Here is a 26,558-nt window from a genome sequence, read left to right as displayed (position 1 = left end):
TAACCTCCCGCCCACAAGGAAAATGTTAACTCTACAAATCGATGAGGGTATGTTACTGGAGAAACTGACATCCCTATTGAAATAAACAATCAGCCAAAACATTTGATAGGACCTGGGTCCCGTGGATTGAGGGATAACTACCATCATACGGATTCTCAGGGTTTGAGATTTGGGATTAATGAGCCAGGCCAGGTACCCCTGGGAGACGGGTTTAGCTAATTAAAAAGTGAATTTGTTTACCATACCATAGGTGCTAAGGACCGTTCAGGCGACCATGGTGTACTTTGAGATTAGGACAGTGAAAAGCATATATATAGTCTTGTGGTTTTCTTGCCCAGCCATTAGAACAGTTCCGTTCCTCGACAGCGTCGGTCGGCATATTCGACAGCGATCGAAATGCAGGGCCATAGGGGAAAGACACCGGATTACCTCAGAGTCATCAGCGGCAACTAGCAGAGCCACTGCCGGCTCATGCACCTCTGAGAACCGTGGTGCCTCTTCACCCCAGGCAGTCACCTTACGCGACATCTCTTGGACTGGTTCCGGCTCACCGACCGTCTCTGGTTCCTCAGCGGGGACTGAGTCTGGAACCGTCTCAGTTGGCTGGGTAGTCATCAGAATACTCGAATCCCCTTGGACCTCGTCTAGGGCTCACGGGCCCTCCGAAGCCTCCATAATTGAGGTAGATTGTTTAGCAGCAGTATCGACCGCCCAAGTATTGGGGTCATCCGCTTCTTTCTTGGCAAACTCTGTAGGCCACAGCAGCGTGGGCTTCAGGAACTGTGTTCCACAGACCGGTTCACCATCTGGGAAGTCGCATGTGGGACAGAGGCATCTGAAGTACTTCTTCCCTTCCATGGTACCACCAGGAGTCCTAGTATCCTTTACTGGGTAAACTCCATAGTAATCATCCTTCTCTGTAAGCACAAGCACAAGAGCAATGGATAGATCCCACTTTTCGCTCACCAGGCTCCAAAGAACTGAGGGTGCGGTCCGCCATATCCGGTACCTCCCTTATTCTCCGAAGTCTTTGGGCATTGGCTGTCGGCGTGTCCCCCCCCTCTGGTGGAGATTAGAGGAGGTGCACCCGTTAGCATGGACGGGGCGTGACTGACTCCTGGCTGAGCCAGTCACATCGCTTGGGTGGGGTCCTGGCTTTCACACCAGACCCTTGCAGAACTCTGCAAAAAGTTAACATCCAGCTTGGTTACAAGCAGCACTTGTGCCCTCCAGCCTTGGCGAGAGACGCCATTTAAACTCATGCAGTTCACGTGGCACATTCCCAGGCAAGGGAACCTCCATCTTGGGCACAATCCCTTCACATACCACACCGTGATTCCAACAGGAATCCATTCCTTGTGGTTCCTCAAAGTACATAGATTAGCAGTCAACCAAGAGTAGGATGTACCCCAGGCTAGCAAAGCTCCATCTCGATACGCTAGACACAATTACAGACCATTACAAGAACTCTGTGGTTTCATGATCTGGCTACTGGCTAATGATACTGTGTGGTTGTTTAAGCAGAGAAATATAGGCACCTGAATACGGCAGGTACTTCCCCTTGAGACACCACTCCGGCAGTACCTTACACGCCAACCCTCTAGGCGGTCAGCATCGCAGACCCTCAGAGAGGCCTCTGGGACTAAGTTAACCAGAGCACCCCATTTAGGTATCTCGACTGCCCGCTGCAGGGCGACTTGGAACAGCAATAGCCTTTGTGTCTCCAGACCATTCACCCAATAGGGCAGTCTAGGCCATAGTTCCTTTCACTGGGGCGGTTCCCCATGCTGCTACACCTAGCCTGCCTCCTTCAATAGGACTTACTAGGAAGCGTACCTTGTTATTTCCAGCTTTGTTTTGCTGTAAGCCTGTCCTGTTACAGATCTCAGCAGCGAACTCCAAATGTAACGGTGTTTCCCCTACCCAGTGGGAGATTTGGCCATTACTAGTCCAGTGTCCCCACTACCATCGGTGGATGACTCAGCCCTCCTGTTACTAGCAGGTATCATGCACCACACAACCAGTAATGGCCAAATCTCCCACCGGGTGGGGGAAACACCATTACACCTGGATACCTTTCCTTTCTAAAAGAAGGCCAACCTTTTTTTGAAGATATCTATTATATCTGTCATCACAGACTCCATGGGTAATGAATTCCACAATTTAACTGTCCTTACAGTAAATAACTCTTTCCTTTGTTCCTAGTGAAATCTCCTTTCCTCCAACTTTAAGGGATGCCTGCGGGTCCTTTGTTCTGCCCTTGGGATGAATAGTTCATTTGAAATCTCCTTGTACTGTCCCCGAATATATTTGAATATAGTTATCATATCCCATTTTAGCCGCCTCTTTTCTAATGTAAGTAAATCTAATTTAGCTAGCCTCTCCTCATAAGATAGATTGTCCATCCCCTTAATTAATTTGGTGGCTCTTCTCTGCACTATCTCTAGTTCAATAATGTCATTTCTAATGAGTGGTGTCCAAAATTGTACTCCATATTCAAGGTGTGGTCTTACTAATGCTTTTTAAAGGGGCATAATTATGTTTACTTCCTTTCCATCCATTCCCCATTTAATGTAAGATAAGATCTTGTTTGACTTTGCAGCAACTGCATGACATTGGGCACTATTGCTAAGCCTGCTGTCTACAAGAACGCCTAAATCCTTCTGTATCAAGGATTCTCCTAATTTATCCCCATTTAATTTGTAAATTGTCTGTTTATTTTTATTTCCCAAATGCACAACCTTACATGGATCTCTATTAAACCTCATCTGCCATTTAGCAGCCCAAGTTTCCAGTCTAGCCAAGTCCTTCTGGAGAGAAATTACATCCTGCTCTGATTCTACTAACTTACACAATTTAGTGTCATGAGCAAAGAGGAGACTTTGGTCTCTATGCCAACCTCAAGGTCATTAATAAATAAGTTATTAATCAGAGGTCCTAGTACTGATCCTTGAGGTACGCCACTCATAACTTTAGCCCAACCTTAAAAAGTGCAATTTATGACAACTCTCTGTTGTCTATCCTTCAACCAGTTTTCAAACAAGGTGCAAATATTTTGACCGAGTCCAATTTACTTTATTTTGTACACTAACCTCTTATGTGGAACCTTATCAAAAGCCTTTTCAAAATCTAAGTAGACCACACCAACTGCATTACCCTGGTCTAAATGCCTACTTACCTCCCCAAAGAAACTAATAAGTTTAGTTTGTCACGACCTTGTCTTCATAAATCCATGCTAACTGTTATTAATAATTTTGTTATCCATTAGGTATTCCTCAATATTATCCCATACTAAAACTTCAATAGCTTTCCCACTATTGATGTTAGGCTTACAGGTCTGTAATTCCCCGGTTGTGATCTAGCTCCCTTTTTAAATATACGAATCACGTCTGTTTTATCTTGTGGTACTGAGCCTGTGGAAATGGAGTCCTTGAATATTAAATGTAATGGTTTGGCTATTACTTAACCTAGCTCTTTAAGAACTCTTGAATGCACGCCACCAGGGCCTGGTGCCTTATTTACTTTAATTTTATGAAGCCATCTATGCACTTTTTCCTCAGTTTGTTTGTTAATATAAAGGTTGTGGCTGCCTCCTGCAGCACTATTATTCTAATTGATTCTTCCTTGGTCAATACAGAGGCAAATAATATGTTTAATACCTCTCCTTTTTTCATATCTCCAATAATTTGCCTGCCAATCTCACACTGGAAGGGTCCTATATTTTTTTATTTTTTTTTAATAAGGTACTTAAAGCTGCAGACGAAGCAATATCCAACATGTTTTTTTTATTTTATTTTTTAAATAAATCAGTTTTGTACTATGGGAAAATATTTGTAGAATTTTTTTTAAACAACTCTGAATTACATTTTTAATGTATTATAATGTATTGTAATGTAACAAGCTTTTTTTGCAACCATCTATATCTATCTATAGCAACCATTTCCAAAGATACTGAATCAAAACTCTTCTGCAGCCATTTAATGAAACCCCAAGCCGAATCTTCGCCGATCGATCAGAGAAGAATTGATCGATCTGCAATTTAGCTAATTATTTATCATTGTGAGGTTTGTATTGATGCACATATTAAAAGGAGGGGGGACGAAGCTTGTACTGCTGCTTTAAACACTTTTTTGGGTTGATCTTACTTTCTATTTCAATCCTTTTTTCAATTTATTTTTTTGCTGATTTGATAGCCCTTTTGCAACTTTTGTTACATTCCTTATAATTCAAATACGATGCCTCTGTCCCTTCTGACTTCAAGAATCTAAACGCCTTCCTCTTCTTTTACATTTCCTTCCCTACCTGTTTATTTAGCACCATTGGTTTAGACTTATTTTTTTTTATACTTAATACCCAAGGGTATACACTCATAAGTGTGCTTTTCTAACAATGCTTTAAAGACTGCCCATTTATCGTCCATATTTTTCCCTGTAAAAACATAAACCCAATTTATACCTTGTAGATTATTCCTCAATTTATTAAAATCTGCCTGTCTAAAATGTTAAGCCTTTGTTGAACCCATGTAATATGGTTTTTGATCATTTATTTAAAATGAGACATTGTTATGATCACTGTTTCCCAAATGTTCTCGGACTTGAATATTTGTTATTTCTTCTATATTGTTTGATATTACCAAATCCAGTATTGCCCCTCTCCTGGTTGGTTCCTGAATAATTTGGGTCATATAATTGTCTTTAAGCTCCCCCCAAAAACTGTTTCCTTTCATTGTAAGGCTAATTTCATTGCCCCAGTATATGTCTGGATAATTAGAATCACCCATTATGCAAACATGACCTAGTTTGGATGCCTTCTCCATTTGCAAAAGTATTTTAGCTTCCTCAATCTGACAGATATTTGGTGGTTTATAGCATATCCCTACAAACATTTTCTTTATACTTTTACCTCTAGTGCTAATTTCTATCCACAAGATCTCTACATTGTTATCATATAGCCAATAAAGAATATTACTTGTGAGCACATTCACATGTCTTAGACAGGTCTGCAACCCAGCTCACAAGTGATATTTGTTATTGGCTATATGCTAACGGTGAAGGTTTTTTGTTGCCTTTTTCACCCACCATAACTTAAAATGTATATGGTATGTGTGTATATATATATATATATATATATATATATATATATATATATATATATATATATATATATACACCATATACATTTTAAGTATATGTATATTTATATATATATATATATATATAATATATATATATATATAAGAGAAAAAAGAGTAGGCGCACTCTCCTAGTGAATTATTGCTTGAACGGGTTTAATTTAAGAGGTTAAAATCTGCAATGGTTACACTCACAAACGTAAAATAATAGAGTGCATGTATGCGGGCAATACTCTTTCTCAGCTGCAATGTGTGGCACAAACAGGGAATTCCCCCCTCTTCCACTATCGTCTTTGGTGGGGGTCTGGTTCGTGGTGAGGTACCGCTTCAGCCCGAGTTGGAGCTTGGTTACACCTAACGCGTTTCATTGCGTCTATGCAACTTCGTCAGAGGTTAAGGTTGTCTTGGATCTACCCATATTTATATTTAAAGGCGTCCAGCTGGTACTAATCAAGTAACAATTGGCATCATGACAATTCATGGGAATCTTTATATTTAAAGCTACAGTACAAGAGTATATAAGGTGATATCCAAAAACAACCTTAAAAGTAATGCACAACATAGATCTATATTAAAACATAATTTTTTTATAGCGCTTTTCTCTCAATGGGACTCAAAGCACTTCATAGTTACAAAAAGGGGGAAAAGACAACATTTAAGGTTATAAACAAGACCATAAACAAGGAAAGATACAATACAGGATGGGACAGTACTGAAGCTATTAAATGCCGGACAGGTTGTGGTTAATTAATGAAATGATTAAATGTATGGGTAAACAGGTAGGTCTTGAGCCTGTTTTTATAGATTTCCAGAGAGGGGGCACCTCAATCTGTGCAAGGCAGATAGTTCCAAAGAATGGGAACAGTATGGCTAAAAACTTTTGCACCAAAGGAAGTCAAGGAGATTCTGGGAACTGTTAGGAGACCTTTATCTGCAAATCCAAGTGAGCAAATGGGAGTGTAGGGAGCTTGAAGCTCTTTCAGATAGCTGGGAACCTGGTTATGTAGTGCTTTGAATGTCAACAAGCCAATCTGGAAATAAATTCGCCTTTTTACAGGCAACTTGTACAGAGAACAGAGAACAGATGTCATGTGGCAAGAACAGCTCTGGTTTGATAACAATCTGACCACAGCATTCTGCAGCAACTGCAGGTGGCGCAGCTCTTTTTCTTACATACAAAGGCACGGGCAAGTGTAGTAAGATCCTCTGGGGGGATCAAGTGCTTAATCCTGGCTATGTTCTTTAGGTGGAAGAATGAAGATTTGATCACGGCTGACAACTGATGTTTAAGGGTCAAGTCACAATCAAGGACAACACCACGATTGGGCACACGGACAAGTCACAATCAAGGACAACACCACGATTGGGCACACGGACAGAGTTTAGCAGCTGAGAGCCCCCAACCTTAAGGCCAGTGTCTTGACCTAGCTGCAGTCTTCCAACGGTGAGCACGTCTGTCTATATATATATATATATATATATATATATATATATATACTAACTCTGTCCTCGAACCTTCAACATCCATTCGCCACCTTTAGCTCCCTTCCTTGCTAAACTGCACCTGCACCCCCCTTCTGCCTTCATACCTTCAAGTTTGGAGTTGACCAAGTGGATCCACACTGTAAAAACATTGGTTCGCACTGGTCTCAATGTTGACATAGACCTGGGAGCATTCCTTGTATAGGATGCTCCAGAGGCATGTTATAGCCTTAATATCCGATTCAATTAATTCACCTACTCTAAAGCATAATATTGAAAACATATCCTGTCCACACAGCCATGTCACTGATTTAACACTTCTCCTTAATATAACTGTTACCCTAGAAATTGACATTCTTTGCATTATATTTTTTTTTAAATATTTTATTGTATACACATTTTTTATTATATAATTTGTGTTTATATTTAGTATATGTATTACAATTACAGTGGCGGCCGCCTTTATTCTCATGCGGCCGCCACCGCGAGATATTTAAAAACGCGGCGGCGCGGCATTTTTCAGTCAGTTTTCCCGCGTCGCGGGTGCTTTCAATGATAAGCACCATTAGCGCTTATCTGATGATGCGGCCACCGCGCGGGAAACTCCGAGAGAAACTGAGAAATCCCCGCATTTATCCGGGTAAGTAGGAGAATAAAGGCGGCCGCAACAGTATGTTTTATAATTGATCTATGGTTCAAGCAAATCTTATCCAGCTGAATTGTAATTTTATGTAATGATGTGATCCACTATTGGTTGGTGAATTAACCTATCCGTGTCATTTACCACCTATATAGGATCAACATCTGATTGTAATATTTATACCCCTTGGAGAAGTCCCTCTACAGGACGAAACGCGTAGGGTTAAGAATACTATGATACACTTATTTAGCCTATATTCCTCCTATACTCCTTGCCCAGATAGTTATAATATAGCACCTTTGGTGCAGTAACATTTGGCTATCGCTGCCCTCCATCGAGCCACGGAGTTCAGACCGGTGTCTGACGTCATCCTCCCATGTCTCGCAAGATTTGAAGAGGTGGTGAGCAAGTGAGCAGAGGCAGCAGCATCGGTGTTTGGAAGCAACTCGGCGTCTGGGCATTCCACGTGGATTCCGGACGAGAGAGACTCAACACTGCAGCTTGGAGAGGACTTGGTTTCCTACATGCCTTTAAAATCTGCTACTTTGATTCTTATCATCATTTCCACCAATTGAACTTTCATTTAATATTTATATATTAACTTGATTTAGTTAATTTTAACTGACTTTGCGCCCGGGTGGTTTTTTTCCTTACCTATTTCCCTTAACTATTGTGTATAGTTAGTTCACTGTGGCAGCACTTTTGGTTACATTTGGTACACAATTTGCACACTTAATTATTTTCCTTGTCAATATATATATATATATATATATATATATATATATATCTATATATATATATATATATATAATGGGTATTACCCGATGAGACAGGAAAAAGAATGAATAGATTGTAAACCAAACAAAGGGCTGTGACATCACAAGGGTGAAGAAATTAAAATGGCAGAGAGAGAGAGAGAAATAGTGTCTATAAATATATATGTATATACTGTATTACAGGGATGGAAAAATCTCGGCAACCACGCCTATGATGTGCACCCTGGCGCCTGTGCCCTGCATAGTGATGTCACAGTGATGACTCATCTGTCAATCACCGTTGCACTGGCAACAGCACTTCGCAAGCACATCAAAGTTGGATCTAGTGCGCTGAAACCGGCAGCACCGGTGATTGACAGGTCAAGTAACCGCTGCACTGCTCAGTGAGGGGAGTGGGAGGATCGGAGATCAGGAGGCAGAGGCATGCGAGGGCTTGGAGCGGATCTAGTTTGAGGGGTTAGAGCTACTCGGAGCCCTCCTGTGATCTGCCCGTCCCTGCTCTCAATGCACTCTATGGCAGGGGAAGGGAGTGTCTCTCATAGATATATAAGAATGAGAAGGACACCAGTCTTGCAAACAAATATCCAAATTGTATTTAAATGTGCATATATACAAACAGAGCCAACGACGGAGGGGTAGAGGAGGGACCGGAACACATTACCGATTTACCAGTTCAATAAAAATAGTAAAATGTGCAAAGAAACATATAAAAAGAATATTAAGAGCTCTTAGTTTGCCCAAAGACACATGGGGGTGCATGAAAAATCATTAGATTTATTAAGGACAAAATCCCCTTCCACTTCATTGTTCATTTGGGAAATGACAGTACATGACCAAATAAGCCAGAATGTTAGAATGAATTTAGCATTTTCCTTTTAATGTTTTTCTTCCTCACTTTTCTTTTTCACAATTTAATTATGTTTGACTTTTGCCTGATCATAAAGTAAAGATAAAATATGCAACATTTTAGTTAACTTATAGAGTGAGTATATAAAGAAAATATGGGTTATTTGACAACTTTTCGAAAATGTATGTCTCAGAAATGTTAAAACCGAACAGATAATTTGTGTTCTGAAATGGAGAAGTAGCTCGTAATTGCTCATAATTACAAATCATGTAATAAATGCTGAGCTCCCGAAATAAATTCTGCACTGAAAGTAAAACAAAGCTTATTGACATGCAAGTGCCAACTTACTGTGATTTAGCATAGTCTTTTTCAAAAGATTACAAAACCACATCTATATTCCAAGCAATCTGGCGAATAAAGAATGCAGTAATAATACAGTCTTTGGACAGGCTGGGAAAAAAACTGTAGATGTAATGAACTTCAATGGAGCTGAGAGCTAACATTCACCTTAGATAGGAAGAGGAAGAACAACAGTCATCCTTGAAGCGAGCGTGAATGGTATATGATCTCCGCTTTTAATTAAGCTGCACTAATGTAGACACACTATATAAAGCAGGCTCTGCTGAGTTGAAAATGACTATATTATGAAGGCAGAACTGCTGTGCCTGTATTCTTTTCAAATCTATATTTTATAATTATATGGTTTTACAGATTCTGAAAGTATTATTGTGCTTTTTTATTCATTTCGATATAATGAAAACAAACCATAAAACAGATGAACATGACTGGACTATGGCAAGATTGGCAACACATTACCGAAGATGTAAAACACTACTTAAGTGAATTAATAAACACATTAGAGTCCATATTTATTACACAGTGCTACTCCATAAGATACCTTCTGATGCCTTACTGCCCATTTTGAAGAAAGCACTAGCATCTCTGACCAGCTATATTCGAGGGAGTTCACTTACCCTTGATCATTTGTTGATATGACGCACACAACTATATAAGCCATCTATATCATTGTGCAACGCAGCCAGTGGATTGGGGGAGATCACATCTAGAAGTTCCATATCGATCAGTATAAATATATTTTAGTGAACATGGGTCTAATAAGATTAGCTTTTCATATACAGTATATCACAAACAGTCCCGCGCTGCCTGGAGATGTAGAGGCTGAGATCTGCCTCTCTTTTCTCAGCCTGGCACAGAGGAGAGAGGAGCCTCTCCGTCTCCAGGCACAGAACAATGTGGCCGCTCAGCAGCTGACATGTTTTAGGTGTGTTGGAAGGTGGGGGGGAAGGAGAGGGTTTATGTGGGGAGGAGAGCATGATCTTTATGTGGGGGGTAGAGGTGGGGGGCTGTGTGATCTTTGTATGTGTGGAGGAAGAGGGAGGTTAGTGCTTTGTGTGAGGTGGGGAAGGCGGAATCGGACATTTGGTCATGGCCATCCTGCTGTGACCAAGTCTCGATCGGTGTTTGGCCTGCCGAGGGATACTTCAATGCTGCCGCTCCACCACTAGTCACTCAGCCACTGGCCATTTTGCCAATAAGGTAAATTATTTTAAGGGGTTTAATCGGTTAGGGTAGGAGGCTAAGGATAGGGGGTTTATGGTTTAGATTTTTAGGGTAGGGAATTAGGGTAAAGGGTTAAGGTTTTTACGGTATGGGATTATGGGTATGGGATTACGGTTTTCAGGGTAGGAGTAGGGTTAGTGTTAGGGGATAAGATCTGTATTTTTAGGGTAAGGGCTAAGGTTATTGGCTTACTTTGGCAGTAAAGCTGTTGGCGGAGAGATGTCTCTGTGGCAAGGTAAGTTGTGGTTTCACACTAGCAGCGATTTGGTGGCAGTTGTGTCCAAGACCATGGGGAAGGTGTGTGGTGTAAATAAGAGAAGGGGGGATTAATGCGGTGTTTATGATTCATAAAGAGTGTGCTGTGTGAGAAGTGGGATACATGTAGAGTGTGGGGTTCAGTATGATGTGTGAGGGTGAATTTGGAGTGTGTAAGAAGAGAATGGGTGAGTGTGCAGGATGTTCAAGTGAAAATGAGGGTGAGTGTGTTACTTGTGAGTGAGAAGGTTGCCCCTGTTCAAAAAAGGTTTAGAACCATGGCTTTATAACATAGCACTATACATTTATTTCATGTAATAACTAAGGAATTGTGCTATATATTTACAGAATATATAATTGTGTACATATGTATGACTTGGTGAAGTGTTATTTTAGCCAAGAGTTGAATAAATAATTTTTTTAATATATTAAGTCACAGTTTTTTCAATAGTTTTTTCTCCATTTTTTATTTAATTCCTTACTATTAATAATTACATTATCCATTGGTGCAGCTTGCAAAAATCCAGATTTGTCATTCTTTGTTCAAACTATTGATTTGTCTGTCTATCTGTATCTTTCCCTGACAGTTGTGGCATTGCCCTGATGGCACAATTAGACACAAAAGAAGGTGAATGGCAAGTTAAGGAACATCTCAAAACAATCACCAAGATGTATATTACAATGGAAGCTAAGAAAGAATAACATCACATTCAAAATATATAATATAAAATACAAACCCTAGTAAGAAAGAGGCTCTGAAAAAATCATATGTTATAATGTGCCCAGTTACAGTCTCCTGAATTGTATATAACAGTAGCTTGGTAATGGATATGCAGTGATGATCATGATGAATACATGAAAAGACAAAATGCAAGAAAGAAGGGTATAGTGTTATACTGTATTTAATGAAAATACACACGGCTGTCTGGGTTAAACTCACAATTAGCTCACAGGCAAAGCGCAGATAGACCACAAAGGGTCTCACATAAAGCTGACCTCTCCAGTCTTCCTCTCAGGGCTGTGGATGCACGAGTCCTCTGTTTTGGCATGTGCTGTCACTTCCGGTCATCATGTCAGCGCAAAACTCAGGTCTCCGTCTCTTCCACGTCTCCACAGGCACGAACCTCCAAATGGAGAACCACTTTGGGAGTCCTGCAGTCTCCTAAAGTAGCCTAACGCGTTTCCCTCCTCAGAGCTTCATCAGAGGCTATCTGGAGTGGTCAGCTTTCAGTGAGACCCATTGTGGTGTTGTAAGCAAATGAATGGAGGGCACCAGGAACTTTTCTTTAACTTTATTTTGTGTATACAGTTCAACAACAACTTCTTCTTTGGAATGGTCAGAAAAGCAATCCAAAGAGGCACAAATCTTTCCTTTGTCTGTAATTTTTATGGCAATACAATGGCCTAGCAAATGGTCGCTCCCACCTCCACCCTAAAACATTGACAGGGTGCCCTCTTGCTTGAGGATGCACACCCTATCCCGCAAACATAGCTAAGTGCTCACCCTCTCAGGTGAGGGCAGGGAGGAACCTATCCCTGCTGGCAGCAATGGAGGAATACTCTAAGGCCATATCACTCAGGAGCCAATAGTGGAGTACCTTGCCATCCACTCTTGTGGGTAGAATGCATCTGAGGGTCATATAGGGGAATCCACAAATTTGTAGTGACATTTTACTGTCAGGAAAATAACAAAGGGACTTCTATCCTAATTACCTAACCTCAAAACTGTGTACATACATATTTACAGGCGATCCTCGGGTACCTCCTGAGATCTGAGGGTGGAGCTCTTCTCCCCTCCTATTTATGGACCTCTCCCCATACCCCTGTCTCTAGGCAGAAAAAAGGCAGTGCTTAGCCTCTGCTCAGTCTGGACCAGGAGCTAGTCCAGGTGACCCTTCTGACATATTCTAGAAATGAGGTGTAGCCAGGCCCCTGCCTGGTCACTTTGCAACATATTATCTAAGGAAGATTACTAGGAGTTAAATCCTTAAGGGCCTCATGCAGAGAGCAGCGTTATCGGGAAAAGCGCCATTTTTTGGCAAAATCTGCCTTTAGAAAGGCAGGTAATGGCGAGTTTTGAAACAAGCGCCATTTTTTTTTTATTATTTGAAAATCTCGCCGCGCGGCTGGCGAGAACCTAAATCTCTCCAGTGTTAAAAACGTCCGTATTCAGAAAGGCGCGATCGCCATCTAGCGGCTGTTCTCGCCAACAAAATGGCGCGATTTTCAACATTTACCTCCGCCAACAAAAGTTGGCAAGAAGCTGGAGCTCGGCGGCCGGTGGGGAAAAAAAAAAAAAAACGCGATTTTTTTACAACAAGTTTCAACAGCGCGCATATCGCCGGTTGAAACTCTCCATATGCAGACATGATTTTAAATGCAGTTTAATGACCTTTCTGCATATGGAGATTAAATCACGCCAAAAAAGGTACTATTTATTACTATCTCCAATTAATTCCACCGCTGCTCTCTGCATAGGCCCCTTAATCCCTTAACGAAGAAAGAATCCCACAGGGGTGCTACATACGCATAAACTTAAGGCATTGAAGAAAACATGCAAAAATACAGAAATTATGTATAAGTGATATAAAGACGTGTATATAAAAAGAAAAAATAATTCTTGTGTCGTTTAGGTCTTATCTGTGGGGAAATTCCATTGCATGTATTTAAACTAATTGCGGTGTTTTCCATATGATCAGTCTAACAAACTTCAGTTTTCTGTGTAGAGATAGGTAAAAAATGGTTGAAGTATTAATGCTCCCTTGATTGTTCAAACTCAGTGCCACAAGAAAGATTGAATCAGCCAATACATAAGAATACTGTTACAGTACTATAGACAGTGCAGAGATCCCTCTTGCTACTTTAAGTTTTTATGTTTGCTGCACTTACTGCAGTGTAACTCACACTGTTAGAATGTCTATTTTTTGCTTACATTGTGGGTGCTGTATAGAGAAAAATATACGTGCATACATAATGGCGCATTAGTAAGCATAAATACATAATTGTATTTTTTTTTTAAAGGTAATGAATGTGTTTACGATGCTAGTCATGTGCTGCTTTGTGCTAAAGATGTTGCGAGTAGCTAGAATAAAACTAAGGAATATTATTGTAAGAAATAAGCAGCATCTGCATATCAACTGATCTATTATACAAATTGCCCCTATCTTTAGCGTATTTTTAAACAGTCATGTATGCTGCCAAAATGATATTGTTACGGTTGTGATGGATCTGTGACAGAGTGACATTTTAATGTATTCAAATATAGACTTATTTTTAGCGATCGCTACTCCAAAGACAATAGATACCTGTCATCTACACTTCACAATGTACCACATACTACACATTAGGTTTTCCCTTCATATAATATTCCTACAAATAATAAAAAATATATATATTTTACATAAATTATAACACATCATACAAAACAGAGACCTCACTATATGTATGTACTTTATACACCAATTAATGAACTATTATTTTGATAGTGTAAATGTGCTTTCTTTTACGAACAGGTTAATTTTACAAATAGGTTTGAATATGAACAGTGTTCTGTAATCACTATTGAAGTCATTGATAGTGCTGTCTGTCCGTGCTGTGACAGTTAGACAAAAGCTGAAATGTATTAAACATAGCAATCCATCATCTTGCAGATGGGAAGCAGGAGCCAGCAGAGTTCATACACAGTGACTACCCACTGCTAACAATGGCTGGAATAGTAACAGCTACTGTATAAACTCAGGGCTCTTCATTGCAAGTTCTAAACCAGCAACCTGTATTTGAACAATGCAGTAATTTAAGTAAATGTGAGCAGAATGGGGAAACACTGAAACATGTTTCCTAATACAAATTAATTCAAATCACTGAGTGAGTTTTAGAAATCCTTAGCAGCGAGTCACTTCATAAACTACACCAATATGTTGATGCATATCATTTGTTAAATGATAAAGTTAAAAGCACAGTACAAGACAGTCAAGGTATAAATAAGATGATAATTGTATGCGAGTACTTGACTAGAGTCAAGAAATATGTAAGAAAAGGTTATCTACCTACTATGTTGTAGAAGTTTGATTAAACTAAAACAAAAATGCATAGTTTGTCAAATTGGTATATGCCCTGTCCATGGCAGTTTACTATACTGTTGTGTGCATTGTAAGGGGTATGAGGCTTAACAGGGCAAAGGGTCATTTTAAAAATTGAAAGCAAAACAGAACCGTAGAAAAGCAAAACATACTTTTCTTAGGATTTCAGCCTTGTCATTTCCAATTTTCTGCTCTTTGGACATGCTTGTATTCAAATTCTAGAACATCTATTCAGCATATCAATCCTAATTAGACAATCTGTGTCTGGAAAGGATGAGAGCTGGGTTATTTGCATAATTTAATCATAAATACTCAGTGATACATATTTCCAAATGCATTTGTACAATTATCTTTTCATCCTTAGGGCAATGGTATTAATATGATTAGGCAGTATTTCTGGGGGAAAAAACAGGCAAGTATGCACTCTTTTTAACTGCAGCTTAAGGCGATATGAAAAATTAATTAATTTCTGAAGAAAATCAATTTCTCAACGTGAACACATTAGACATTGCTAAACGAAGTCTCAACGTCCTTTCTCCAAACGAACATTTCCATCTTGCCTTCCTAACACTGATTGTTGAGTGAACATTCCAATAATTATGTTGTTAAGACAACTCAAATGATCTTAAAATAAATCAATTATTAATACAATGTTGTACCACATGTGTCCAACATAAATTGCAATACAGCAGATCCATTATACCCAAAGAGAAAGTTTGCTTGACCAATCACTTAGAAACCAGAGCATGTGTACTAAATCCATTTAAACTGATCTCTTATTAATGCAGATTAATATTAACAAAGAAGAGCGGTAACCTGGCTCATTCCTTAAAACGTTAAACAAAGATACATTAACTTGGAACAACTTTAACTAATTTAGTGGGTTGATTGTTTTTTCTAAGAAGACCAAGCTAAGTTGCTTTCCAAAGTAACTGTATTCATTAGAAATATTTGCTCACGTATGTGGTTTCACCGTATAGCACCCAGGCGGTTAATTCTATTTAAGAGACAGTCACTGCCTTGTATGTTAATTACTGGGGGGAAAGGGAGGGGAGATGTGATTTTGAATGTATCTGGGTTTTTTCTGAGTGAACAAAAACATATAAATTACTACATGCAAATTTGTAATATTCATTTAATTTGCATGAAGGTGCTTGAACACATTTTTGAATCTAAGAAGCTCATTTTTATGCATTTTGTCTTTCATCGTAATCTAGCATCTGTCATTCCTTTTTGAAGTTATTATCGCCCTATTCCCTCTTGGACATGGTTGCTGGGTGACCGGTATCTTAGCACCCACTTTGACAGGAACAGATGTGAATATGATCAAGAGATTTCCCTGGGGTACCTCAAACCACAAACAACTTGTATAAAAAAAACAAACAGCTTTCTTGTCATGCACTTACCGAAGACCCCTTCTATGCTAGGCCTGCCTTCTTTATGCCATTTTAATCAGCCATTCATCATCGTTTATTGTTTATACCCCTCCCACACATACGCACATCAGAAAGAAACATACTAGAATGCCAACAATGTACAGCAGTATACTGCACACATACAGTACCGTTCTAAAGCTGTTACCAGCTAAACTCCTGTTTTTAATTGTTAATGTCACACATGTTTTATTGATAGCACAGAGGCTTGAAACGTCAACAAAATAAGAAATTCTATTTTGATCATTAGCTTTAAAGACAAAGGTATTTAAACATTACACAATACACAGCGTTCATGACTAGCATCATATAAGTGTATGTTATATTAATTAAAGCTACATAAAACAAATGATATTATAGTATGTCATCCATTTTAGAGCTTGTGTCATACAATGTTCTGCACACCTCATCTAACACTGGAGATTTCAATATGTTGCAAAGGTTAATGTATTGTTCATTAATCTTTCAAAATACCATAAATGCCCTAAAACACTTGTGGTGAATCTATGTGTCTAAATAGCTTTTTAAGTCTTAAAACAAAACACTGTCCTAGTACTGTACAAATTGAGGTGTATAAATACACTACAACAGAAATCACACGGTTTCTTTTAAGTGTTCTGTGTGACAGCTATTGAATAATATTGTACAGTATAATATAGAAGCTACAGAAAGGTACCCAGGGCTAATCTAAGGTTCCCTAATTCATTATATATGCTACTGAACAGACAGTGATCATAAAAATAAATACATTCAAATAATTTACCCTTTGCAATAAGTACTATCAATCTTTGTGCTTAGGTTCAGCAGACGTGGTACATGTAGATAGCATTGTTTGATTACCTATTTTCTGTTTACAATAAGGTGCTTGAAATGCACAAACAATTATAAATGCTCAAATATACTGTTAGCTCTTCAGGGCAGGGCTTCCGTGTTCCTCGTTTCATTTTATACGTAGTGCTCTTATCTCTGCATTCTCTATGTAAATCCCTACATGGTTCTTTACTGTCTAAATGGCTGTCCATGTAGCAAAAATGAATTATAAAAAGGAAAAAATTAACTATAAAATGACTATTCACTACTATATAGATGAATTAATAACAGAACATAAGGACTATGTGTAACAGTGAATCAGGTGTGTGTAAAATAATTTAAATATGACCTGTAGAACTCCAATAACAAGAATTGAACTGGGATCTTCTGACTCTTTCCCCATGGGATAACTTGTATAAATGTAATGCAATGGTTTCATAAAAGCAGGTCAAGTTTCTATCCCAAGGGATCTACTGGCAATTTTAAACATGGAAGAACTACTGCTGGTGAAAAGTTCATATTCACGTGCATCTGTAGAGCTAAAGCTTGAAAAAAAAAATCCAAATAGAAGATACTGTGTCATTCCTTGATATGAATTACAGTATGTGACTTACTGAGGAATATAAATATTTAAACTTAGAACATGTTAAGGTGTAGGCATGTATATTAATAATACAGTATATCGCACAAATATGTTTCAAAATCTATTTAAAAAAGACTTTACCACAATACTGATCTGATGGCCCGCAATCCATCTAGCAGCAGCATTGTTAAAAAGAAGACAAAAAGAGATACCACAGCTGTTTCAAAAGATTATATATTATATACCTACAGTATTAGCATTGTCAGTTGTAAAACATTTTTTTTTAATTGAGTCAAATAATTCAACTCAGCTTTCACCATCACTAACAAGTGTGTGGTGTCTGCACAAGGTTCCTTTTCCATGTCTGTTTCTTTGCACGTGAATAATGTCTGTACTGGAGTCACTTCACAATTTATGGATTTGTTTCACAAATTTCAAAAAGTTACCGGAATCATGACATATTCCATTTCCAGTAGGCCATTACCAGGTGCTATCAAAACCAATTTAATTCCTAGGGTCCAAAGACACAATAGTTAGTTCTGCATTGTCATGAAGGCATGTTTGAGGAATAGCACCTAAATGATGATGGTGTCACCCATCACATGGTCATCATCAAATCTAATTTGTGGAGATGTTTCTTTCTGTAATGAATGCTGAAGTATACTGCTTAAAACCATCTGCAGCTTATTTTTAGTTTGAACCCCCATTAGAAAAAATCACAATGCAATTCTTGATAAGGTATGGTTTTCATCTCAAGAAAATGTCATCATTAACCAATAGCAATCTTCAATAAAGGCAGTAACAGGTGAAGAATGTGTACATATAGATATATAATGATATAATACTTTAATTTAAAATGATAAATATTTGACATGTTGTTATTAATCTTAAATGTAATTTCCCCACAAAGTTTTTAAATATTTTTTGTCAGTCAGTGTTAATCCTCTTTCACTGAACATGGTGTAGACATTATTGTATTCTTGCTTAAAATGCTATCACATATTTGAGATGTGTTTATAGTAAATGAACAAATATTGATATTGATTAAAGGTTATACTTGTTACAGTAATGTTTCTGCATGCAAATTTCCAAAAATACTAAAGATTTTTTTCCCCCATAATAGTATATTTTGTTCGCTTATTGCATTGAGCATGATTTCCCTTAACTCGGCTTATTATGTGTTGAACCTTGGCATCACAAAAGTCAAACTTGGGTACACTCAATTTGCTACAATGTTTTTGAAAAAATCACTATCATTTTTCTTATTCTGTTGTTGTTTTTGCAGATTTCAATCACTCTATGCTGGGTCAAAAACAGAATATATTTATGGTAGATTAAAAATGCTCACCTGTAACAGCTGGTACACATGCTTTGTTATAACATTTTCTTTTATTTAAGAAATAGATGTGGTTTTAAATTGGGAAGTGGGAAGTGGGACCTTATGTGTTATTCTGTAACAGTACTACTGACTCCTTGTTTGACCTTGGGCAAGCTGCATTTAATTGTGCCTCTGGCTATCCAACTGTAATTGAGTAGTAACAGAATGGCTATAAGTGTAAATTGCTTTGAGGGCCTTTGGAAAGGTAATCTATAGATACTAAATTTTGATTATGACAGGTGATATAGATTTTTCAAAGATATACTTTTCCAAAGATGATAGATCAACAAAATGTGACTTCTAGTTCTAATAAAATGCGTGTTGTATCTTACTTAACCCTTGGAGGGCACGAAGGGATGACTCATGTATACTGTGCAATGTGCTGCAGGCCACTCATACTTAATGGGGTTAATGTTACTAATTAGAGAATGCATTGTGAATATTAAGATGAACGTAATAGAGCACAGTTATTTGAACTACTATGCCGGAGATAAAATATTAATGTTTTTAAATTGATAGTACAGACAAAATTATTAACACTTTATTTGTTTCTCACTTCGGTACATTGTTGGAAACGATTTAAACAATTGTTTAACGTAAATAAAATATACAACATAAAATGTAGTAAAAAGTGTAATATGTAAATATATTAACTGCTTAGGTGATTTAACATGAATGCAATAATGAGATCTTCAACAACAACAAATATATATATATATAAAATTATATATGGATATTTTATCAATTTGCCCCTTTAATACAGGCAAGTCATCTTTGGTCATTTGTCACACAGATACACATTTTTACACAAATTAAACATAATGGAATAATAATATAAGACAATTTTTTTTTGTTAAGATTACCCGACAGGTGTCATGTTCAATGTTTTTAAATCAGTTATGAACATTTATTAATTTCACTTTTAGCATACACATACAAATCATGTTCCAACGAGATAACGTCACCATTTAAACTAAACTCTTCAGTTTGGCTATTCTATAAAAATCACAGCTTCTTAAAAAAAACTACAACGGAACAGAGATTTCACACTGTCAATCCTATATGCTAGAAAGACAGGTATAGCGACATACAGTGCAATTATTATAAGGCAATCCTTTAGAAAATGAGTAATACATTACTTTGTTCACATCCATACCTTGCCTATAAATGGTTAGCAACAACACTGGGTTTTAGTAGGATACAATAAGATACACGCAAGTGTATTTATAAAGTACATTGTTTAATTGTTTATTGTACAATTGTATCCATCAACATACAGTAGGAGGAAACTATCCTGTTTCTGATACATAATACCGACTCTACCTTGCTGATGGCAACCTGGTACAATGGGTTCAAATAAGCTGCATGGTGAATCTATATAGTTATCAGGAAGAGAGAGCCACAATGTGTGATTTCAAGATTAGCCAGATATCATAACTCGTTAATGTATAATAAATAAAATGTACAAAGTTTAGATGATGGCACAGACAACGTATTTAATGACATATCTAACACTGAATTTAAATAATCAATGTAACCAACAGGGGGTGTCAGGAATAAGGAGACAAATCACTGTATGTAAGCAAAGAAAGTCTGATTGTTAAATTGGTCCCCCATGTACAGTATGTTCGGCGTCTGTGTCTTGTCTCCTGTCTACAATTGTTTAAATCTGATTTTGCAGTTGTATTAGTCAGTTGTGAGTGAGAAATTACAAACAAACTCTATGACTTTAGAGTAGGTGATATATTTTTAGTTGAACAAATAGTTAAATTCACAAAGCACTTCAATAATCAGATGAGAAGTACCACTTGAAATGTGATCACATACACATTAAATGTCTACACTTTGTAAATATATGGAAGAAAACAATCCGAAAGTGGCTGAAACATTGACAGTTTAATCTATAACCATACCTCAAGGAACATTGAATTTGTATTCTCTTTAGAGAACACTAAATAATTGAGAGCAGAGGTACATAACATTATTTATCTCACAGTGCAGATTTAAAGCCCACAAACAAAAATTAAATTCTTCTGTCAATCAATAATAACTAGCTAGTTATGAAGTGCTGACACTTATAATTGCAAAGATAAACAGTCTCGGAAGCAAAGAACTCTCTCACCTAATTAAAATGTGACTTTGGAAATCATAAAAAAAAGGATATTTAACTTTGAGATGAAATACATAAAGCGTATCACTGAAATAAAAAATGGATTAACCACTAAATATAAAATGTATTCCACAACAAGTAATTCTACCTGATTTACAAATCAGGTGGAAACAGACTTATTATTTAAAGTATTCACATCCCAAACCTCTTGCTGATTTAGTGAAGACATGTTTTATAATGTATAGAATATTCATGTGTCTGTTAACCTAATGACTTCTGTTTAGATTGCTTAAATACTGTATGTTGCAGTGTCAACCACGAGTCACATTTTAGTGACCTTGGTAAACATCCATGACAAACTAATAAATGTATATAGTGAGGTTAGAGGTCAAAAACCACAAGTAATGCTTTGGTAATCATATCATCTAATTAACTACAAATGCAATATATGAGAATTAAAGCATTCTTAAATTAAATAATAAACATTGAAATTGAGAGTTGTTTTGTCTTCCAGTATAAGTGTGTGTGTATGTTTCTCCTAAATACCAGATATGCATCAATGTAAATACCAGATTTGTATTGAAAAAAGATAACACACAGTGCAAATCAAAATAATATTAAACTGAAATTATATTTGACTAAATATGCTAGAATACTTTTTAAGAAATAAGACCAATAAAAAATATTAGACTTTAGTTAAATATATTTTAATATTCTATGATCTGAATATTTTGTGTCCATAGTAACATGCTGATATATGGTAAGATCCTTAACAAGTAAGTGGAAAATGTCAGTCAAAAATAATTTTGGAAATGTATTTCTTCTTGCAGTCTTTCCAAATAAGAATATAAACTACACTGATATATTATGCTACTGATCTTCGCTGTTGCTATTGCAACTACAGAGCACTGCATGAGGTTGTTTGCATTACTTTAATATATTAAAGATCAATATCAATATAAATTCACCACGCATTGCAAGTTATTAAAACACTGCAATACAGCATATTTCACCTCATTACAATAAGATATTTCCAACATCCACCAATTATTGTCAAATACTGTGTGGTGTAGATTTACACCACCACAAAACAAGATCAATTTGTATGTACACTAATGTCCTACCGGATTTATGACCAAAATAAGATATATGAAAAGCCTCCAAAAATCTGCAAACACACTGTAAAAATACGTAAAGGACAGCATGGGAAAACTTTATTTTTGGATACCTGCAATATATGACAATTAACAGATATTGGGTGATATTTATCAAAATGGTGCCATTCACTCCAAAACATGGGAGGAAGTATTTGCATCTGCATCAAGTTGCACCAGCGACATGTGTATACATCTTGATAATATTACTTCTTACATTATCAGCAGATCTCTTTGGAGCAGAGGAGCAGAGAGATTTATTTGATGCAAAGAGAGAGGAAAACTGCACCAGTTCTTAGGCGCAACTTGTAATACATCTCATTATAACATTGCTCTGACTATCTCCTCCTCTAACTCCTCATATAACCACTCCCCACCCCCCTCATGTCACAAGGGGAGCAATATGGGGAAAAACATGGAGCAAGAAAGCCCTTGATACATTGACACAGATTCATTTAAAAATGATGCAATTTGGGAGCAGTGCTTCAGTTTGCCACAAGTGACACATATCCCCCATTGTCTTCCAGTGTTTCTATAGACTGGGAGAACTAGTTTCATCCCAAAATAGAAACTTGCCCATTGTATAACACTGTCAACAAGTGAAATATCCTTAAATACAAGGGATTTTCAAAAGCCCTTCTTTGATCTATATTATTGTAGTATATTCCTACCATTATATATTCCTGTTTATATTGATGTAATAGTGAGTTCTAAACAACTTTAGCTTTTAGTAGAGCATCCTCTGCTTCATCTCAAAATTACTATACAGTATGTCTTGTCATCCAAATGTCTCAAAGAAAAAAATGTGTATTGGTGTAACTAAAGATGCTGCTTTAATCTACAGTTCAAAGTTACTCAATTATATGCAAAGACCCCACTTGCTCAATAAAAAGCTTGATTGACCAACTCTCTATAAACATATATTTTCTCTGTACTGTAATCTTGCTTCATATTAAAACTTTTAGAGCATCATTTATTTCATAGCTTGTATCCAACACCATCACAAATACTAAGCCTCAGTATCATGGGAAAAAATTGTGTTTGACCAGGTCTCTTGTTCATTACTTCACATCCAAACATCCACAGCCCACAACATTCCACTAGTTCTCACATGTTGATATCAAAACCAAATAATATCACCTTTACGCATATGCTCTAAATTAGAAACCTACATCAAGTTGTTACTTAGCCCTCTGTAGTATAGTTCCTTGTATTTGTTTACAGGAATAAGCTTCTGGTTCCCAGCCCAGCGTTTCAAGATGACTTTAAGCACAGATTTTAATCAGCTCCCCTCCAGACACCTCTTTTAAATCCCGTGTCCCTATTTAAGAATTTGCTTTAATGTCTCCTACGTGCTTTCCAGCACTTCTGTTTCCAGAGGGGGCAAATGGAAGTTTTACATCTGGCCTCTTGTTCCCTCCTACACACCCTGAACATCCTTATAGTTGGGTACAATTCTAAGGTTTAGATGGGACACGAAGGAAGAGAAAGGACTCGAAACTTCCAACATTACTCGCTCCCCCAGCCCCCCATGCAAACAAATAAAATCAATCAAAACTTAGATTGATGTAATGCCTTAAATAATTTAATAAATGTAGATGTGTGTAATTGTTACGTGAGTGTGGGACACAGAGGTGTACGCACAGGTTTCACACTGCACTGGAGATTTGCACAATGACACAATTTGACACACACTTCACATGGTTGAAGAGCTATTAAGGGGGTGTTGCATTCATAGAAATACAGATGTCAAAGATGAAGCATCCAGATTAAAAACTTGGCGTTGTGTGTGTATCAACCATTGACCCTATACATTAATTATGCGAGCTTCAGGGAGGAGGTTTACATTAAAGAGCATTGCACGTTTGGGGAGATTTCAGTTAGGTTTACATGGCTCATTTTATTATGATGGTAAATATTTCTACGAACTTCCAACTCAGCACATCAATGTATTCAAGACAATTAAACTTCTGGGAGTCACTATCTACAGAGAATCCCCAATCCTAAAATAATTATTTACTATTGCCCACCTTGCTTCCTTTACACCACAGTAGTAACCAACAAAAGTGAGCCCCTTGCCCCTCTTAAAACTCGTTCCTCAGCATTATGGGTATTTATATTGTCAATTATGGGGTATAAGAGGGCACATGGGGCAGACACAGCGCCAACAATGTTACCCAACTAGATGAAGTGTTAGCATTCATACCCAGTTTAGCTCTTTAGTGCAACATTTGCATTTTGGTGGAAGATCTCGAAGTAACCTTTACAGCTTGTGAGATAACTATGGCTGTGAAAGCTTGAGCTTCCCTTCCAGTTAGTAAGCAGTGCCAACAGGTTGCTTTACTCACCTGGCGTTGGTGCAATCGTTGTACAAGGTTTCAAAATCCTTCCTCGATATGAGTTTGCAGCGGTTGACCCCAGGCTGGATGGCCCCCAAGCCTCTCAAGATCCGGACCTGCTCCACATTACACACCACCGGTGTAATCTCCAGCCTCTTGAGCTTGGTGTAGACGGTGTGCAACCCCCCAACCAAATGCTTTAGGAACAGATCAAACGCCTGGGGCAGGCAGATGAGCTCGCAGCTCTCCACTGTGAACGAGGCCACCTTGGCCCCCCTCAGGTCCACCATCCTGCACTCATTGTTCTGGGGGATGTTCTCCACGGGGGACGGGGTGGAGTAGACGGGTTTCCCGGGCAGGTTGGTGCTGGGGGCGCTGCTGCTGCTGCTGGTGGTGGAGGTGGTGCTGGTGGATGTGGTAGGGGTGCTGAGGATAGGCGTATGGAGGTGGCTGCTGATGCTGCTGCTGTTAGCGGCCAAGCTTGGGCTATTGCTGCAGTTGCTGCTGCTGCTGCCTCCACCTCCTCCTGTCACTGGGTTGTTGTTACTGATGTTGCTGCCGCTGCTGCTGCTGGATGTGACCGTGGTGGCAACAACCGGCTCCGGTCTGTACAGGTTCGGCCCGGACAAGGCAGCAGCGACTGAAGGAGACGGAGAGGAGGTGGCCGAGGAGGACGAGTTGGTGGAAGAAGAGGAGGATGATGCAGAAGAGGAGATCGCTGGCTGAGGTGTCACCAGCTGGGTCGGTGGGATCAAAGCAGCCGGCACGGCCATGGTCACATACGAATACCTCCCAGAGCAATAGTAATTAATACTATAATACTAGGGGGAAAAGTTGCTGCCGGGAAATAAAAACTACCATCAAATAAATAAATGTAACAAAAGCGCAGATGGAGTCAAACAAAGAGTTAATGGGGCAGCCAGAAACCCTCCTAGTGTCCCACAAAAGTCGAAAGGAGAAGTCCAGCAGGCGCCTGCTTGCTGGCTGGTGCCTGTTTGTTTCTCGGAGGGGCTTGGGTTGTGTTTGTGTGTTTTCCCCAGGTCTAGTATAAAGTTGGGAGATGAAGGTGAAGAGGAGGAGGCTCGCAGGGCTCGGGCTCTCTCTGGCAGCACATTGATCATAGATTGAGAAGGAATGACAGAGAGAAAATGAGGCTAAAAAAAGTGCTGTGGCCGCTGTGTGGACGAGTTGTTGTTGTCACACGGTGCGCGGAGGGGGGAGGAGCTCAGACAACTTGCAATCTCCTTTGAAGCAGCAGCAGCAGCAGCTCTCGGTGAGGATCAGAGAGCAGCAGCTCGATCACTGGGAGCAGCAGCAGCTCTCGGTGAGGATCAGAGAGCCACCGAGAGCTCGATCACTGGGAGCAGCAGCCGCCTCTGGATCCCTGAGAAGCCCGATCTCTCACACTGGCACCTCCACACTGCAGCCCCTGCCTGCGGGGAGTGATCAGAGCCCGGGCTCAGCAGCAGCATGCACACTTCTCTCTGTTGACAATTCAATTGTCTGCCTCCTTTATCTCTTTCTTTCTCTTCCCTTCGCTAGCATGGGAAACTTTATCCTTGTGACAGTTTCCGATTGACGAAGTGTTCACATCAAGTAGCATTGTAGAGTTGAAAGCATGCCAGACCTCCCTCCCCTCCCCCTACATCCCACACCACCACTATCAAAACACTGTGCTAAAAGCAGTTTGCTGTTGGGCATCATTGTAATATATTTTCAGGTGAAGAAATGTAAAGACAGTTACAAGAACAGACATGGTGGCGGAATACAATGAGCATTTAATCACTGGTACACACATGTGTAACTGAAGTGATTACACCAATTCATTTTGATGCCATTGTTTTTTTTTTTCAAGTAAATTGGACTGTTAGCATTTTTTATTTTGAATGATGTTAGGAAATAGATAAATAATCAAAATTCCCCATTGTTATGGGAACAAAACAAATACAACGATATGCTT

At 38.6% G+C, this 26,558-nt stretch overlaps 1 protein-coding gene across 4 annotated transcripts in view; it reads right to left on the bottom strand.

Moving 5' to 3' along the window:
• Nucleotides 1-26,164, bottom strand: part of DACH1 (dachshund family transcription factor 1) — a 466,035-nt gene extending 439,871 nt beyond the window's left edge. The window contains exon 1 of one of the 4 annotated variants that reach the window (XM_075591024.1): nucleotides 24,608-26,164. In XM_075591024.1, coding sequence (XP_075447139.1) covers nucleotides 24,608-25,371 — 764 coding nt within the window. In that variant the 5' untranslated portion in view covers nucleotides 25,372-26,164. The remainder of the gene's footprint in view (nucleotides 1-24,607) is intronic. The other 3 variants (XM_075591025.1, XM_075591026.1, XM_075591027.1) reach the window with 3 other exon arrangements.
• Nucleotides 26,165-26,558: the final 394 nt, after the last annotated feature.

Source organism: Ascaphus truei, chromosome 3 (assembly GCF_040206685.1).
Source record: "Ascaphus truei isolate aAscTru1 chromosome 3, aAscTru1.hap1, whole genome shotgun sequence".
In the NCBI taxonomy this organism is placed as follows: Eukaryota; Metazoa; Chordata; class Amphibia; order Anura; family Ascaphidae; genus Ascaphus; species Ascaphus truei.
The sequence above is the reverse complement of the archived record's forward strand: the minus strand, read 5'-3'. Positions and strand labels throughout refer to the sequence as shown.